Source organism: Miniopterus natalensis, chromosome 4, assembly GCF_054644295.1.
Source record: "Miniopterus natalensis isolate mMinNat1 chromosome 4, mMinNat1.hap1, whole genome shotgun sequence".
NCBI lineage: Eukaryota > Metazoa > Chordata > Mammalia > Chiroptera > Miniopteridae > Miniopterus > Miniopterus natalensis.
This window is the reverse complement of record NC_142084.1, coordinates 75,209,006-75,228,379: the sequence shown is the minus strand read 5'-3', so window position 1 is coordinate 75,228,379 and position 19,374 is coordinate 75,209,006. Positions and strand designations below refer to the sequence as shown.

The window sequence follows — 19,374 nt, the reverse complement described above, 5'->3', positions numbered from 1 at the left end:
TCTGGAAGGGCACTGAGACCTGAAAAAGCTTTTTCTTCTCATAACCAGAGACTGAAGCTGTTGCAAAAATGTTAATTCCAGGAGTCCAGGTTTTTATTAGTCACAGACAGCTGCCAAATGCTTCAAGTGTGTTTTTTCTTAGCAGCAGCCTTATCTCACCATCATCGGAGGCATCTGGGGGTGGAGGCCTGGAGCCCAAAGGGAGTAATCAACTCTTAAATGGTCCCATATTCCCAGCCAGGAGTTTTGTTCTCCCACCAGAGAGGGGGTGCAACAGGTTGCACTGGGTGGTTTAGGAGAGAAAGGGAGGCTGTGTTCATCTCTGCACAGTTTAGAAGGTGGTGGTCCCTCCAGGCCTAAATATAGACCTGCTTCCCTGAATGGCCACAAGAGAGCTGGACGGCCTCCGTCTGTGGCAGGAGAAATGGTAACAAGTGGGCAGTGTGTGCTGGACTCTTCAGCAAGGCAGTGAAATCCCCAGTCCTGCTGGACTGTCGAGCCATCCTGGGTTTGGTGTCTCCAGCTCACGGAGCCTGTCCGGTGCTAACATTCCATGATTCTGTTTATCGAGGGCCTCCAAGTGGCCAGGCTTGCCAGCCACCGCAAGGGACACAAGAGAAGTCGTTCTAAGGTGACCTATTTTCCCAACTAAAAATAGGTCACAGCATCTGAAAAGCAAAAGGGCATTTATGCAGCGAACACAAAATGTTTGAAATTACACACATCCTGGAAAGTCTGGGAATCTGGTTCGTGGCCAGGGCATTGCACATGCAACCCTCTCAAAAGCATAAATACCATTATCATTGTTTGTGAGATGAAATACATGAATAAGAAGCAATATAAATTGTTTTAGATGAAATAAGTACTCACACTTTGAGCAGTGTGGGGTAGATGGTAAGTTGTGTGGCAGTTTGGAAAGGGAGAGATTAATGGGAAAAGAAAGTATAAGGGATGCCCTGTGGAAGGAGTGGGGGCTGAGCTGGGTGAGAGGATGCTTCTGTCTGGTGACCTGCTGATGTGACTAGGGCAGGCTGATAGTGTCCAGTCTGGCTCTACAATGGGCCCCAGTGGTTCATTTGAGTCACCTCAGCCATGCTGGAGGGGTCAGTGCCATGGAATCCACCCACCCCATCCCCATGAGGCTGTTGCTGAAGCAGCTGGATGCTGTATCTGTTCATTCATTCATTCAATATATTTCAATTGAGCGCAGACCCTATGCTAGGTCCTGGGAATAAAGGGATTAATGAAATGAATGGACAGTCTTGCCCTGCTGGAGCTTGCTGTCTAGTAGTGGAGAAAGATGATTTCACAGATCATTACTTTGTTACCATGGCGATGATTGCTATGAGAAGCATCGGATACCCCACCTGGGAGTGTGGTGAACTGTTGAGCCTGGCCCAAGACTTGCCTGGTCTGTGGCCTCAGCCCTCCTGCTGGGTCAGAGGGACTGGTTGCTGGAGCAGGTGTCCTGCCAGCTTCCTGCAGACAGCAGGGCTTGCCTGTTCTCCAAAGAAGCAGCCTCTGTTACCTATCCCAGTGCTTTGGGTTGGAAAATGAAACAGAGCGTTTGCTTTTCCAGCAGCATTGCAAAGCTTTTGATTTATAGGAGGAGGGCCCAGACAGACTGTGGCTTTTTCCTCTGGTAGCTCAGCATGACCTCAGCTCTCCACACCACCCCAGCCCTGTCCCCACTGGCCCAACTAGTCTCCATCACAGAGCTGAGAAACAGACATCCTGGCAATACCTTCCCTCTCCCCTTTCATCCGACACAAGTCATGGGCTGGAGAATGTTACAGTCAATTCCTACTATGAATTCCCAATTTGATCATCAAAGGGGATAATCACAGCATAGCCAGACTCTTCTAACACAACGTGCCTCGTATGCTTTACAAAAACACCCACTTAGCTAAACTGTCTAAATGTGTGCTGATGGTCAGATCCACTTTCAGTTCAGTTCAATAACTGTTTATTCACGTCAGGTTTCAGGGGGGAAAGGAGGGTGCTAAATAGGCCAGATGACAAGAGAACGCATGGATAAAGGGCAGACATGCTCCTCGTCTGTCCATAAGTCATACAAGTAGTGCGCATGCCGTGAAGGGAGGCAAGCGCTGCCTCACTGTTTACGTTGCAGTAAACAAAGAATAAAGGGAGTCTTTATTACATTTTTGGCCTGGGAGCCCAACTTCTCTAGCTAAACTGAATTCCTGTAATTGGATATTTTAGAAATTATTATTGGTTCATTCCAAAAATATTTGAGGACCCACTATGTGTCTCTCTGGCAGTAGGAGCTGTGGGTAATACAAAAATGAAGGAGGCACAGTTCTGTCCTTGAGGGACTCATAGTCCAATGAGGCAGCAAAAACATGTGGACAGATAAAGAGCAGTTTAAGATAGTCAGTATAACCAAGGACTAAATGAGCAACTCAGAAAGCAAATGCTAGAAGGATATAGGAGAAATCAAATCTACGTGGTTGAGATATTTGGCTGAGGGGACTACATGCAGTAGGTGGCCTCCCCTCTGTCATAAGTGACAGCAAGGCTTGCCTCATTGACCTATGTCCCAGGGCCTCGAACAGTGCTGGGAAGTTATAGCCCTCAACAGAATTTTTTTTTAAAGATTTATAAATTGATTTTAGAGAGAGAGAGGAAGGGAGAGGGTGAGAGAGAGAAACATCAATGAGAAAGAAACATCAATCAACTGCCTCCTGCATGCGCCCTACTGGGGACTGAGACACAATCCAGGCATGTGTCCTGACTGGGAATCTAACCGGCAACCTTTTGGTGCAGGGGACAAAGCCCAACCAGCTGAGCCACACTGGCCAGGGTGCAGCAGATATTTTTTGAATGAATGAATGAAATTGTTCCTGAGGGTCGGTAGGATTCTGGTAGAGAAGAGAGAATTGCAGGAATTCAGAGAGTGAGCTTGGAAAGTGGGAGTTCACTGGCTGGAAAATGGGAAAGGAGGGAAAGATGGAAAGATCAGGGAAACTCTAAACTGGAGCATAAGGCCTGGGGAGTCACAGGAAGGTTCTGAGCAAGGCACATGAAGACACAATGGTCATGGTGGATGAATGTGCCAGTAACTCGCCCAGACTGAGGAGACACACCGGGCCCTCGTGAAATGACTGAATTATAATGCCCTTCTACCTGCACGATTTGCACTGCACACCTGACTGGGAAACAGAAGTGGGGATGGAAAGGTGGTGGAAGGATAGCAAAGGCCTTGCTGGGCAGAATGGGCTATAACAGTGAGGAAGAGAGAGCATGCAAAAGGCATGTGAGGCTTCTGGTCTGTGAACTGGATGGGCTGGAGCCTCTCTTAGCGAAAACAGAGAAGACTGAGGGCATCCTGGATGTGTTGGGGTTGAGGTGCTGAGGAAGGTGCCATGCTGGCAGTTGGGAAAAGGAATCTCTATCTGGAAGGCCATTTTTTAAAAAGCTGAATAAAGAAAGCTGCAGGCTTTGAGAGCAAGATGCAGAAACCTCTTAGCAGCAGAGGGAAGGGGCTTGCTGAGTGAGCGGAGGTTGTGTAGAACTCGCCAGTCGTGCATTCCAGTTGGGATGATGGAGGACTGGTGTAGCTCCATCATGGTCCTCCCACCCCAGCACCCCTCCTTCCCATCTCAGGTGAGAAGGCTGGGCTGATGTTAAATTATGACTTAGCAGAGGGAAGGAGGATCCTTGGCGAAGACCTTGTCCTTGCAAACGTGCCTCCCAGGGTGTTCAAAGAGTGACTGATGTTGGCATGGCAGTGGGAGAAGCTCATTGGCTGGAAGAAGGGGAGAGAGGGAATGAGAGAGGAAGATCAGGGAGGCTTTTCATGGGAAGGCTGTGTTGGTGCCCAGTTTTCAGACAGATTGAAGTGCATTGTAGGCTTGTTTGTGTTGCTGCCTTGCCTCCCCCTGTATCTTTCTCTGATGCAATCTCCAACTAGACTTTCAAAACTAGTGATTTTTCCTCATTGGCAACAGCCCTACACAGTCACATTGTAGAATTTGCAAGTCATTCACAGAAGCTACAAGTGTGAAATATCAATCAAGCACATGACTGGGCTCCAAGCTCTTTCCCAGCCCACTGGCGAAGCAGGCGGTCCCACCCTGGCTTTTCCATTTTGGAAGCAGGTGATAATCACTCCCAGGGCTCAGGCCCTCCCTGGGGATGTGATGAGCTCTGAGAAGGACATACACAGAAGGTTTCTGTGGATTCCCTGGAGGAGATCCTTTAGGAGAGCTGGGGGAACTACTGTCTCTGGAGAGAGGAACAGAATTCAGATCTTAATTTGAATTTTTAAATGTGCCAAATGTGTTACCAGCTTCTGGGCTATTGAGCTTAATGTAAAACTAGCAAGTCTAGAGAGCCCTTTGTTAGAAAAGAAAAATGTGTGTATGTTTTAGTGTTTCAAGTCTTTTCTTCTCTTTTGGAGTTGAACTTCTGGGGAAAATAATCCCAACACTTGTGGTTATGGAAGGGATTCCACAGCAGTGAAATAAGCAAGGAAGTGATGTGTGTCTGCATGTTTTCCTATACAGGAGTCTCTGAGCAGCCTGTGTGAGCTCCTTAACTAGCAGTGAGCGCTGAATTTGAGCCACGCAGGGTTTCCCTGCTCCCGCCCCCCCCCCCCCCATGAGTCAAGAGCAGCTGGGAAGCGGCTCTGCCCTCAAGTGTGTGCACTTGGGTCTGACTCACAGCTCCTCCAGGCGGGCGCAGGGTGGACTTCTAATGTGCACAGCACTAGGCAGGACCCCAAGAGACCACCCAGAGGCCTGAGCCTCAGGCCCTTCCCCAAGTAGCCCTTCCACACCAGGCAGTGGACAGGGCATGAGGGAGGGGGCGCAAGGACCCCCCAGAGACCAGTAGTTAGGAGCCTAGAGCACGGGCTTGGAGTCAGAATTTGGTTTTCGCTCTTGCTTTCCTACTGATTGGCTGTGTAAGCCTGGAGAAGTTGTGAAACTTTGCCAGTTTTTCTCATTTTTCCCCTAGAGTGTGGTAGACCATTATTAGCCTTCTCATAGGCTGTCTTGGGAATTGAGCGAGGGGATGGACGGAAAGTTCTGAGCAGAGAGCCTGGCGTGTAACGACTTGGCTGGTGTTTGATAAATGGGGGCCCTTGCAGGCGTCATAATTCATAGAAGAGGCAGGCCCTGTGGTTGGGGGAAGCCTGGCAGGGTCCATGAAGGAGAGAGATGTATTCTGTTGAATGAATGAATGAGCAAATGAGATGGATTTGAGCCTAACAGAATGGGAAGGAATTGTTCTGTGGAGGGTGAAGGAAAGACTCATTTTGAAGGAACCAAATATAAACCTACCCTGACCGCTCTCCTAAGGCTTTGAAAGAAACCAGTCCCTCTGGTTCTGTCCTCGACCGCATAGGTGCACAAATAGACACATACTCCACACATACGGAGACCCTCAAACACACAGATGCACAACCTGCCACATACACATTGTCACCCTCACAGACACACACAAAAAGGCCCATCCCACAGAGACCTGTGCAGACACATGGACGCACACACACACACACTAGCAGTGAGTTGGTGAAAGAACAAGAACAGTGACATCTGTTCTAGCACTTTCACTCCTCCAAGCCTTTTTTTTGGGGGGGGGGGGTGAGGGTATTTTTTCCATTGATTTTTAGAGAGAGTGGAAGGGAAAGGTCGAGGAGGCGGGGGGAGAGAGAGAAACATCAATGTGCAAGAGACACATCGATTGGTTGCCTCCCACACATGCTCTGACCAGGGGTGGGAATCAAACCCCTAACCCTCCGGTGTGCAAGTCAACACTCTAACCACTGAACCACACTGGCCAGGGCTCTCCAAGGCTTGCTTTCCACATCCTAGAGCCTGCCTGGCTTTCCTCAGCCGTTATACTTCTGCTTAGGGGATGCTGTCCCCCATCAGAACAAGGGGTACTGGGGTCTTCTGAGCTCTGCCTACCTCCTGGACTTCCTTCTTCTCTTTGTAATTGGGGTGCTGACTGGGGTGCTGATGTCCACATGACACACCTCCCTTAACCAGCCTGCCTGCTGCCCCATGGTGGGGGGTGGGGGTGTGGGTGGGGTGAGAGGGAGGATCTGTGAATGTAATCAAGTCCTCGGTGTGCCTGCCCAGTGAAGCCACAGGGCTGACGTTGCAGCGGTAAATTTCCTCTGGGCATTACGCATCTCAGGCTGGAATTCCAGCCTGGCTTCCGAGGTGGGGAGAGGCAGGAGGGGCTGGCCCATGGGCTGGTTTAGACCTCAGGCACTTTCTTGGCTTGCCGCTGTCCACGTGTCTTGGTGGCACAGGTTCTGTGGCCTGAATGGAAGCTGTAAAGAATCTCGGATCCAAGCTGGCCAGCATCCTTTTGCCACTGGCGGCTTTCCTTCCTTCCACTCTTCGTGGAAAGGAACCAGGGCCAAATGCCATCACTGCCACCGGCCCACATACTTTCCGCCGCCCTGCAGGCCTGGCAGAGCAGGCCTGGCTTCGCACCCTGGAGCCAGTAGTGAGGAAACACGAATCCCTGGGCACCCAAATAACGGTCCTGTTCAACCTTGTGGTTCGTTTGCAACCTTCATTGGCATTTGGGTTGGGTCTCCGAGTTTCTCCCTGCCAGCACCCATGCCCAGCCCCACCTCTCCCACCCTGGCCCAGCTCAGAGAGCTTCTCACCATGGACCTCGGGTGCTCCTGCCTCTAGGTGGTCCTGAGGAGATAATTGGAGCCAAGCAGCTTTCTCACCTGGATCATGGGAGGACAATAGCTATAAAGCACCTTGTTCTATTGTTCGAGCACTAAGTGAGAGAAAGCACCTGAAGCCTTACTGTAGGACTCACACACAGCAGCTATTATTATTACATTTCAATTCATCGGATCTGAGTATAGATTTGGTGCTGGGGACTGTGAGGTGGCTAGAGGGGAGGTGGAATTAGTCATGTTGGGCTGTGGGCACCTCGCTAAGTAATTTGGACATTACTACATGGGCAAAAGTGGGCAGTCAAGGGAAAAGATTACAAAGAGTTTTCTGGTGGCTGGCCTGTGGCAGACGAGTGAAGGGGAAAGATGGAGGCAGGGACTCAGTTAGGAAGCCTCGCAAGAGCTGGTGGTGGCCCCATATGTGGGGCCAGGGGCAGGGGCAGAGAGGAGGGGCTGGAAGTGAGAGATTCAGGAGGAAGCTTCCTTGGTGTTTGAGGGCAGATTGGGTGAGCCTTGGAAAAGCGTAAGCTCTGGGGCAGCCCCCCATTCCTCCCACTCAGCTTGGCCTCTCAAGGCCCCCTGTCCTTCTGCCAAATCCCTGTGACCTGGGAGGAGGTATGGGGCAGGGACATTGCTGCTCAGTGTCAGGGTATGGGGAGGAGAGCCCACACTGCAGGGAGACAAGAGTCTACTCCCCACTGAGCTTCTCCCTCCTTCCCCAGGGTCCTGCCTCTCTCACTCAGAGCCTCAGAACGATGGATGGGATGGGGGCGAGGAGGGTGCTTTCCAAAGACCTCAAGACATTCAGAATCTTTCCCTTTCTTGCCACAGATTGTGTCCACCCTTACCTTCTGGTCCCCAGAACATGTCCCTCCACTAAGCATGCCTGGGTCCCTGCACACACTCCTCCCCTCCACTTTTCTCTCCAAGCCCTACCCATACTCTCCTGGGATGTTCTCACTCAGGAATGTCCTCCCCAGGATACTAGGTGGTGTGCAAGGTGGCACCACCAGCCTCAGGATAGCCGAGGCTCATCTGCCTGAAACTTCAGTCTTAGGAAAGATATACACACACACAGACACAGTCACACACACATGCGTGCACACATATGCTTTGGAGTAAAATACAAAATCCAAATTAATTTTAGTATAGAACATGAAAATTCAAGGAACACCTCTCTTCTGCTGTAATTTTGAGACCCCCTGCAGGAGGAGGCTGTTGGGGCCCTCTGAGTCTTCTGAGGGCACAGGTCACCCCTGCCCCCTCTCCTTGGGTCCCCGCAGTCACACTCCCTCCCTCGTGTAATGCTGCTTTATCACCATGGCCTTGTGCCCTGTGCCCTGTGCTCATGGGGAGTGCCCATAGCCCCTGCAGGGCCTGAGGGTGGAGGCAGGCTGGATGCGTCCCCTCTCCATGGCTGGGCCAGGAAAATAACCATGTCCTTTGGTGCCGCCTCCTTCCCAGAACCTGAACATCCAGGTGGAGGACATCCGGATCCGACCCATCCTCTCTGCCTACCGCAGGCGCACCCCCGTGACCGAGGGCTACGTGGAAGTGAAGGAGGGCAAGGCCTGGAAACAGATCTGCGACAAGCACTGGACGGCCAAGAATTCCCGCGTGGTCTGTGGCATGTTTGGCTTCCCTGGGGAGAAGACGTACAACACCAAAGTGTACAAGTAAGAGGCCCGCACAGAGCGAGCTTTCCTCGGTGGGCCGTTGCCCGCTTTGTGAAGAGTCGGCTCTTGCGGTGGGCGCTGGGCAGAGGCCTCCGCCAGCCGGCCGTCATGTGCGGGCCTCACCCCTGAGGAGCTCACACTTCTGTGGGAGGCACACCCACATGGATGACAAGGGCAGAGCGCGGGGAGGGGACGGCAGAGGGGACCTGCAAGAAAAACCCTCTCTCAGTGCTGACAGCCACCTCGGTGACCACAGGGGCTGGACCAGGACACCACCAACTTAAGGAGAGATGTTTGCTTGCCTTCAGTAAACGATGTCTGGAAAATTAACTGTTAGGAAATTTGATCAGTTACACCAACCTCAATGAAATCTTAAAATTTTGTTATGGTTTCCAAGGTTAACATCTCCCGGGGGGAAAGGAGTGGGTGATATCGGGACTTAGAGTAATTCTCCAAGTTAAGGGGCTTCCCCCATGAGAAGGGGGTGGCGGGCGGGCGTCCTGGTTGGTGCTGGGCCTTCCTGTCTCTAATGATGACCTGTTTCTGAGTGCTTCTTGCGAGCCAGGCTCTGTACTTAGTCATTGAGTCCTCACAGTATTAAGAAGTAGGGGTTGATTTTACAGTTGAGGAAACGAAATCAGAGAGGAAAATGGCAGATCTAAGATCCAAACATAGGTCTCCAGCTACGGGGTCCAGTTTCCTACAGAGTGTAGACTCCCAGCTCTTTCCTTTTAAGCCTGGGGAAGTCAGGAGATGTGGGATCCAGACCCAGCTCTCCCTCCAGGTCCCTGGGGTCAGGGCATAGTGCAGGTCCCTGGATTTGGCCTGGCTATTTTGGGTCAGAGTCCCCAGCCCACTGTGAGGCTGAGTGCTGGTGGTTGAGCTGCTCAGCTGGGCGGGCTCACTAACCCTCTAGGGGTGATCCTAGTGGTGATCCCCACCCCAGACACCCTCAGATGTGGCCCAGACCTTCCTGTTTGCACCAAGGTTCCCGTCCTCTGAATACTTTGGAGAATTCCTGCCAGCTGGCCAGCTCCTTCCCTGGAGACACCTTCTCAGCTTTTTCTACCCCTGGAGCCAAGAAAAGCAAACCTCACTCATGCACCCCCCACAAGCTCCCATCTGGCTGCCCCACAGTGTCCTAGCCTGACAACTGGTCTCAGTCCAGTCCCGGGCCTGGGGAGGCTGCCATCAGCCCTGCCCAGGGTTCATGGGGTACCTGAGGCCAGCAGCACGTGCCTGTTCAAAAGGCCTTTGAAAGCCATCTTCCCAACCGTGGCGGGTCCAGAGTCCTTTTTCTGATTTTGAGGAGGGATCTCAGATCTATTTAGGCAGCAGATTCTCTCACATGCTGGTTTTGAAACCCCCTCCTTGGCCCTCCCACCCTTCAGTCTGTGCCTTTGGTCTTTCACATGGGGGCAGAAAAGGACTTCAAAGGCTGGGAGCATCTGAGGTGGTGGTGGGTGATATTTTTGCCTAAGGCTGCTTGAGACCAGCTCTTCCTTAGGACTTCTAGCTGGAGGTGGCATGGAGGAGCAGGAGCGCGGGGCAAAACCTTCTCTGCTTGTCTCTGATGTTTTGTGTTAGTCTCCAGGACTCAGCGGACAGTTGGGCCCCAAAAGAGAAAGGTGCGCCGGGAAGAGTTATCGGTGCGTCAGTGGTGCTCTTAGGGATTGAGATGGCAGCCAGCTGGAGAAAGCTGTCAGCAAAGAGCGGGGACTCTCGGGGCATGGGCCAGCCTCAGAGGTCACCAGGTCCAAGTCCTCAGTCTGCACAATGAGAGATTTAGGCCTTAAGGGCAGTGGATTTGGGGGTCACAGGGCCCACCCCTGCCAGAGCCGCAGGGCTCCTCAGGGAGAGCTGTCACACTGCTGCCTCCACCTTCAGACCCTGCTCCAGCTCTGGCCACTCAGCCCAGGCTCCCACCACAGGCTGGCTGTTACGCTTGAGAGCTGGAGCAGGGCTGGCTTGACGATGGCATGTCTGTGAGCCCTGCTCAGGAGCTGAGGAAAACAAAAGCCTGGGAGCCAGAGAGAAGATCACACCCTGTGTGGCCCCTGAATCCGTGGCCAGTAACGTCTTTCCCCATTCCCCTATGTCCTTCTTACCCAGCCAGGGGAAGTGGCTTCCCAGGGAAGCCTTTCACTCTAGGAAGGAAAGTGTTGGAAAAGTAATTCTGTCTGAGATGGTGTTAGTAACCTCTGTGCATTCACCATGGCCCTAAGGAGCTTTGCAGGCTTGAGAACTCACCAGGGCAGGGACCAAGGCCTCTCCACCCTGGCTCCCTCTGCTGACTCCTAGGTCTGGTGGCCACTCAGAATCTCCCCAAGGCTGGGACTGCAGCTCTTCCTCAGAGCCTCTGCTAGCCACCCCGCCCTCCAAGTCAGAGGAGTCCAGGAGGCTTACCCACATGTCCCCAAAGATTTCTTAACCCCAAGACTTGCCCAAGAGTGGAGTCCAGGGCTCCCCAACACTGGCTGCTTTGCTATGAACTGACTTCTGCTCTTGAGCCTCATGTGTACCTTGAAGTCAGTGAAGCTGAAGCCTCGGGGTCCACCCTGGGGGCAGGAGCATTTTGTACCTTAGTCTTTTCTTTTTCTTTCTGAAAGCAGCATCCCACTATTGACACAAACTCACTTAACAGGAATTTTTCATCTAGCATTGCATCTGGGGAGTTTGGAAGGGCTCTAACAGTTTGCTTGGTTGGTTGGTTGGCTGAAACATGGAACCAAAGGTCCATGAGTGAAATGAAAATGCCAGCCTCTCTTGGTTTCATGTAGAGCAGAGGTGGGGAAACTTTTTTCTGCCAAGCGCCAATTGGATATTTATAACATCATTCAAGGGCCATACAAAATTATCGACTTAAAAACTAGCCTGCTATATTTGGTCAAACATTTAATTAACTCACCCCTAATATGATGGCTAGAACTGCTTCTCTTTAGTAAGGCCTTGGCAGGGCCAGACCAAATATGGCCTGAGGGCCGGATGTTCCCCACCCCTGATGTAGAGGAAGGAATTCAAAGTATCATGTAAGAAATGTCCAAAACCTGTAGAATTTTTATGAGTTTATTTGAGCCAAACTGAGGACAATTGCCAGGAAGCAAAATAACGGCAGATTGAGAAAATACTCTGTAGAAGGGCAGTTTTACAGCCTATTTTATACATTAGAATGAAAGGGGGAGACGTGAGGGTTACATGAAATCCATTGGTGAGAGATTAGGGAGGCAGGAGAAAGCAAGGCAGGGAGATCTCTGAGACTGGATAAAATGAAGAGACAAATACTTTTACATTGGTGCGTATAGGATAGTTGACAATTTATGTTTACAGCACATAAAGATGGCATTTGGGCAACAAGATAACAATGAGGGGTTCTGTGGTTTCATACTCTGGTGTGATGTTTGCCCTGAGGAGTCTGGAAAGGAGATTGCTCTGACATTCGAAGGGTATTTTATCTTAGATGCAAAAAGACAATAGACCGACTGGCCCACTTGAGGTAAAGATAGACCTTCCTCAAGGAAGCTACCGGCCTAGGATGTGACTACCCTCCATGATCTGCTTTTATTTAGGAATTTTTATGTTCAGACCACCCTCTGTGGTTACTTTTGGTCTCTGAGTTTGTAGGGCCTGCCGTGCTGGCCTCCCTTGAACTTGTCAGGTTTAGTAGGTGGCCTCTTTCGTCCATCAGATGGAAGCTTACAATGGATTTGTCATTTGAGACCTACTCACTCACCCGGGGAGGGTCCAGAGGACATACCTGTCACCACACCTGAGGACTAACTCTGTGAGGGGAGTCTCAGAACCCATGGAGAGCTCTGTGATTGCTCTTCTCTTTAGGCCAGACCTCGCAGTGGGACTACAGTCATTGAATTGGGCAACCTCAGTGCAGTGGGGATAACTGATCCTGAGGTGGCAGTGGCAAGTGGCAGCACTTAGCCACCAAAGGCAAGATAGGCTTGGTTATGGGGTGGACAGCAGAGTCAAAGCAGCAATAGAAGTAGTCTGACCTGCACAGACCTAAGGCATTGATTGGATGATCATGGTGTTCCTAGAAGTGAAGTACAGTCGTGTGCTGCCCAACAACAAAGGTACGTCCTGAGAACTGTGTCGTTAGGTGCGAACATCACAGAGTGCGCTCACCCAGACCTAGATGGTACAGCCTGCTGCACGCCTTGGCTATATGGTACGCCACCGTCATATGAGGTTCATCATTGACCGAAAGTCCTATGTGGCGAATGACTATAGATAGAAAGCCTACTAAGTTCTTACTTGTTCTGTATAAGCAGGAAAGTTCTGGGTCATGTGAACGGAAGTCTAACCTGAATCATAAAAACAGAGAGTCACAGCCCTCAATCAATTCCCAGACGTAAGCCACTTTACAGACCCAGAGCCCATTGAATGAAGGGGAGGCTGGGTCCCTTTGAGGAAGGACCCTGGTACACCGCTCAAATTTTATACTATTAATCTTTCTCCCAGCCTTCCTCAAAGGGATCTAGGATCTTTTATCAGGATAAACTGTCCATTGGGAGAGAGGAAATAATCAGAACTTTGGGACACTTCCAGGTACTGGCTCTGAACTGAAACGACACGGAGACCTAAATGTCACTGTGTCCCACTGTTGTAGGTGGCGGTGTGTGTTAGAACTGTGGGGTCAGACCAGACCTGGGTTCAGCAACCTCAGTACTTGAGTTCTGGCTAGGAGAGAATTCAGAGCCAAGACTCACGCTATAAGAGAACATTTATTTGGAAAAATCACGAAGGTGGAAAAAGTAATACATAGAAGAGGTTGGCTTAGGAAACAAGTTATAGAGGTAAAGAAGGGCATTGGAGCTTGAAGTGAGAAAGGTAATGGTAACTCGGGGTTGAGGGCTTGGGGGTAGGAAGGGAAAAGGAAAGGCTGGAGCACATTCTCAGGAGGGAGAGTACACTGGGTCCTCAGACCTAAGGGTTTTAAGGGTGGAGATTTTAGGGCAAGTCCCAGGAGAAGACCTTAATTGAATATTCATCCATTTTCCAGGTGTGTCCTTTCAGGGTCTAGGTCTCCACTGATTGATTGGTTGGCTCCAGGGTAATTACCCGATGCTGCTGGTCTTGAAGTCAGCCATGGGGTTGCTGGTCTGGTTTTGTTGCTTTTCTGAGCCTGGAGCTGAAATATAACTGAGTCCTAGATGTTACCTCTAGGGAGGAAAGGTCAGGGGGTCCAAACCGAATGACCAATGATATGCTAGGGGAGGAAAGGTCACCCTGGAGGCGAGGTCCCACCCTACAATTGTCCTTTGCTAGGCACCTGGGGCTTCCCAGCTGGTGACCTTCTGTACCTGGCCCATTGTCCTTGCTCTGCTCATGTCTAACTGCCTATCACACCACCAGTCAGAGTAGGGAGTTATGGATGTCAGGTGATCAGTTGAGTTTCAGCTCAAGCCTGTCTCACAGTGGGTCCCGTACCCCCATCCTGTGTAATATCCCTGTGTCAACGTAAGAAACATCCAAATGGGTAAGATTTTTATTTGAGCCAAACTGATAATTGCCAGGAAGCAAAATCTCAATGGACTGAGAAAATGCTCCGGAGAATGGAGTTTTGCACCTTACTTCATACATTACAATAAGAGGAAGGGGCATAAGGTGGTTACATGCAACTCATACGTTAAGGGAGGTGGGAGAAAGCCAAGGAGGAGGGAATCTTTGGAATTTGATAAAAAGTATAAGGAACAGATACTTCTTTCACAAGGTGAGTACAGGATAGTTAACAGTCAACAATTAACCTGATAATAACAATCAGGGGATTTGCGTTCTCTGCTTTGTGCAGTGGTTGTGACCTGGGGGGGGGGGGGTGTCTGGGGGGGAAAAGGGAAGTTACCCTGACATTCCGAAGGTATATTAAGGTATTAAGGTAGATGCAAAAAGACACTAGACAGTCTCAGTTAAAGTAAAGATTGACCTTTATCAGGGAAGATACTGGTTTAGGAAATGACTACCTGCCATGACCTGCTTTTAGGTGGAAAGTTTTAATTTCAGATCATTCTGTGTGGTTACTTTAGGTCTCTGAGTTTGTAAGGCTGCCATGCAGGCCTCCCCTGAGCGTGTCAGGTTTAGTATGTGGCCCCTTTTCCTTCACACCTACTTCCAAAGTATGTAATTGGAACAGACATGCTCAGCAGCTGGCAGAATTCCTACAAAAGCAGGGTTCCCCTTGGCTGGAAGAGAGCCAGCAGGACTTTTTTTATTTTTAATTGAATCAGCCCAGCCCCGTGTTCTTGCTACCCAGCCATAGACATGGACACTTATTTCTCACGCAGGCTTCCCATCCATACCAATGGCTGTCCCCTAACCCCGGTCCCTCTCCAATCACTAGGCCTGGAGTGGGCTGCCCACCCATTCTCCCCAGGGCTCATCTGCACCCCCTGGGGCCTGTCTGGCATGAATCATGGGGGAGGGGTGGGTGCTGTGTGATGGGAGCCTGTGGAGAGTCAGGGAGCATTACTGTGAGCTGATGTAAGCGGGAGGCGGGGCTGCCTGGGGAGGCACAGCATTCAGCACATCTGTTCCTGGCAGAGTTGGTGTTCTCTGAAAGCTGAGAGCAAGAGGATTCTCCAAGCCTGTGCGAGCTGACCAATCCTTGTACAGCTAATACCGGGAGCGTGTTCCCTTTCCTGATGTGGGGGTGTCGTGGGGAACACGCTGGAGCCTTGGCTCCCAGCGCAGGGGCCTGCAGGAAGTGGGAAGGGGCAGTGTTTCTGGGAATTGTCAGTAGCCCTCATGGGTAGTTCTTCACTCTGGGCTGCAGCTCTGCTGAGCACACACCCAGAATTTTCCAGGACAGTCCTTTTCTCAAAGATTCCGTGTCAGGGTGTCCGCAAGTATACTAGAATTGTTACAGGCCTCAATTTTTGGTTAAGAAAAGATATTGGTGGTATCTGTAGGGTTCTTCCTCCCTCTGTGTTCACATCCCACTCATTTTGAGGCAAAGCAGAAACTCCCAGGTCTGCTGGACCAGCAGGGACAGGACCTTGCTTCTGTTCCCTCCAGGGGCCAGGCCGCCCTGGAGCTCCTCCACTGAGCCGCCAGCAACAATGCTGTCTGGCTCTCTCTGTCGTCTCACTGGGTTCTGGCAAGCCGGGACAAGCACACAGACCCCAAAGAGCTAGGACAGCATGAAAGGACAGGTGTTCTCTCTGCCCTCTGCTGTCACAAACACCATCATTCAAGGCCCAGTTCAAACCCTGCTCTTCCGTGAAGTCGTCCCTTGTCACTGCAACCACAGGGATCCCACCCTTCTCTGTTTTTTTTAATTTATCTTACAAACTCGTATGTAGCCCTTCCTATGTGCTGGACATGGTGCTCAGTGCTTCACAAGTATTAACTCGTTTAACTTTCCTGGTGATCTTATTGAGTGGATCCTAATGCTACTTCTAACTTGTAGATGGGGAAACTGAGGCACAGTACCCTTTCTGTTAACCAGTTCCTTACTCATTGATTGGTTATTGTTTTAGAAAAACTTTGACTCACCTTAATCCATATTCTGCCTTCCAGAAAAAGGACAGGTAAGAGCCTCCTTAGTTCGTGGTACGGAGACAAACAGCCTCACTGCTCCTGGGTAAAGATTTGACAAGGCCCATGGCTGAGTTTCATCACCATTATAATTTTTTTTACCAAGCAAAGTATACTTTAACTCAGCAGATGGGGTCATTTTAGACTGTTCTCACTGGATTCACATTGTTGGGGATCTTGTATATCATCAGGAGAGAGTTTAACAATCAAGCTATACTGTTCATAGACAAAGGGAAATAAAGGCAGAAGACAACAGCAAAATGTTGAAATTATCTCAGCAATACAGTTTTATTTATTGACTTTGAGAGAGAGAGAGAGAGAGAGAGAAACATCGATCAGTTGTCTCCCTTACACGCCCTGACCGGGGATTGAACCCATAACCTAGGTATGTACCCTAACAGGGTCTCGTCTCTGTTATATCCCTTTTTGCATTTTGTGTCTATAGGCTTTAGTATTATCTCACTACACTGAGCTAGTCCCTTGTCTCCAAGCATGTAAGCTGCCTGGGGGGGACAGGAGGCCGTGCCCCTCTCCCGGTCCTGCTCCCCAGCGCAGAGCCTGGCATGACAGGCGCTCAGGGAGTGCTTGCAGACACGCTGTGCAGATCCCCGTCTGGGAAGCCACCTGAGCTCCAAGAGCAGAGACCATGTCATCTGGTTCTCCCAGCAGGTCCCCAGGAGCAACCCAGTGGCTGGCCCAGGGCAGGTGCCCAATGCCCAGTGGTAGAAGGAATGAGGGGGGCTGCCATGACACCCTGGTCACCTGCCCCTCCTGCCCTCTGCAGAATGTTTGCCGCCCGGAAGAAGCAGCGCTATTGGCGGTTCTCCATGGACTGCACGGGCACAGAGGCCCACATTTCCAGCTGCAAGCTGGGCACGCAGGTGACGCGGGACCCCGTGAAGAATGTCACCTGTGAGAATGGGCTGCCGGCTGTGGTGAGTTGCGTGCCTGGCCAGGTCTTCAGCCCTGATGGACCTTCGAGATTCCGGAAAGCCTACAAGCCAGAGGTGAGAATGGGGCAGGAGTCTGGCCACTGGGCACTTGGGGTGGGGTGGGTGGTGGCGGTTAAGGGAACAGACAGGGACCCCCAGGAGAGAGTGAGGAGAGCCAGCCCCAACTCAGACCACTTTTCTAGAGGGCAGGACCAGCCTCATCAGCAGATACCACCTGCAGGGTGGGGCAAGCAACCGAGCCCCTGCCCCAAATCGTTAGCACCCCCTTCCACCACCGCTGCTCCACTATAAGACCCAAGTCCCCTCTGTGTGGGACAAGTGCCCAGGAGAGGAGAGTGACTGACTCATCGACACTGGTGCTTCTGCACAAATTTCCAGAGGACAAAATGCTCTAGAGCCTTTGGAAATGCAATACAACCCTCAAAAGCACCTAAGCTCAGCCACAAAGCATATTTTGGTTTATTCTGCAACAGAACAAAGAAAAATTTTTAAAAACTCTCACAAAGATAGAAAACGAAAACCTGCCATTACCATGTTACCTGTACGCATTAGTCAAATATGTTTGTGCACTAGCACCTGTGCGTGTGTGCATGTGTGTGTGTGAGTGTGTTCAGGAGATGTCCCTGCACGTCTGCTCACAGAAATGGACACCCCCGTTTCAACAGACTGATTTCCTAGGACAAGTGAACTACCCCAACCAGAGTGGGCTTGACACTTCCTGAGAAAGAGATCATGCACTGTTCTGCCTTCCCTCGAGAATCAGGGAGAAACTTTCCTTTTTCCTGCTCTTCTGTTTTCCTCTGTTCACCAAAGTGTCCCTGGGATTTGCATGTTCTGGAAACTGCTAACATGGCCGGTGGTTGGGAATAGTGGGTGGGAAATAGCACAAGGAAGAGGAGAGGGAGGAGTAGGCCAGAGCGTTGAGCATGTATTAGGGAACGATTCCCTGTGCCAGATAAAACCTTGGAACTTTGAAATTAGGCAGCTGGGCAGCGGTGAGTTCCAAGTCAGCTCTGATCACAGCAGGGGTAGGAGGAGGGAGAAAGGTCGTGATAGGGGCAGATGGCGTGTCCAGGCGGTGGGGCCGGAGTAGCAGACCCTCCCCAAACCTGGCAGGTTTTATTGGCCGAGGCAGCATCGTTCTATTCTGTCTCCTTTCCCCTCTCCTTGACTGCCCTCCTGTCTTTCCCCTCTGCCCTCTCCAATCGCCCCTCCCCACTAACATCAACAACTGGCTCACCCACCGGGAAAGGGGAACCAGAACAGGAGACAGATAAACCACACCAAGGTCCCTCCCAGACTGGGGATGGTGTATTTGGACAAAAGAAGAGACCTGCAAGGAAAGGGGTGAAGCGAAGGCTGCAGCCCCGCATCAGCCAGAGGGTGTGGGAACTATTTGGAGTGCCTTCCTGGCACTTCTGGTGGGCAGCCAGCACTGCCCCCCAGTCCCCACGGGGGCCTCCGAAGTGCACAAACCTGGCACACAGGTGTGCAGCCTGGCGGCACAGGCGCACTGGCCAGTGCCAGTTCCCCCGCTGCTATCCCACCACAGCCTCACTTGGTCCCCTGCCATGTGATTTGAGGGCCACATCCTTTGTGTGACCTCAGCCTGAGCCACTGAGCTTTCCTCACGTGTTACCCAGATCCCACGTCCTACTGTTTGGAAATTCCTCTTACTGTGTGGTTTAAAGCAAAGGAATCAAGTTCATACCAAACCAATTAAAAAAGCAAAAGGGCCGGGAACCCTTACATCATATTTTCCCTTGGTTCCTCTCTTTCCTCCAGGGCCAAGTGGCTCTGCCTGGCCACTGCAGGCTGCGGTGAGGCTGTTGGCACTGCCTCCATTAAGCTTGGGTCGTGGATAGTCCGTTCCATGGGAAGGGGCCCTGGCATCAGCTAGACAGCTTGGGAAGGGGGGTGGGAGATGGGAGGGGTCACAGACTACAGGAAACGGGCCGGAGCCAACAGCTGTACTTGTTTTGTTTTCTAAAGCTAGAATCGGGCCCTGAAGCCAGAGGGTATTTTGCACCCACCCCATCTCTTTTTTCTTCTCCCCCTGGAGCCAGGGTCAGAGCAGTCCCTGAGATCTGTAAAACTGGGTGCTGTCACAGCACCCCATCCTGCCATGGTAGCCGTGAGGCGCAGTTGGTGGGGTACAGAGATGTGCCCGGGTGGCAACCTCGGCTGGATGATGGAGACACAGGGCTTCATTTGATCCCTTGGCCCTCAAGGTGAATGTTTAAAAACCACCACCTCCAGCCCTGGCCAGTGTGGCTCAGTTGGTTGGGCGTTGTCCCGTGCCCCAAAAGATTGCTGGTTCGATTCCCAGTCAGGGGACATGCCTGGGTTGCAGGCTCGATCCCCAGTAGGGGGCATGCAGGAGGCAGCCGATCAATGATTCTCTCTCATCATTGATGTTTCTATCTCTCTTTCCCCCTCTCTTTCTCTCTATGAAATCAATAAAAACATATTTTTAAAAAACAAAACACACCATCTCTAGCCAGGCCTGCTTTGCCTGGGCCAT

General features: G+C 51.2%; 1 protein-coding gene across 1 annotated transcript in view; it reads left to right on the top strand.

Annotated features, from left to right (window-relative positions):
- LOXL2 (lysyl oxidase like 2) overlaps positions 1–19,374 on the top strand; it is an 86,319-nt gene that overhangs the window by 39,203 nt on the left and 27,742 nt on the right. The window contains exons 4-5 of the mRNA XM_016211726.2: positions 8,141–8,352; positions 16,682–16,904. Of these exons, the coding sequence (XP_016067212.2) occupies positions 8,141–8,352; positions 16,682–16,904 (435 nt within the window). The remainder of the gene's footprint in view (positions 1–8,140; positions 8,353–16,681; positions 16,905–19,374) is intronic.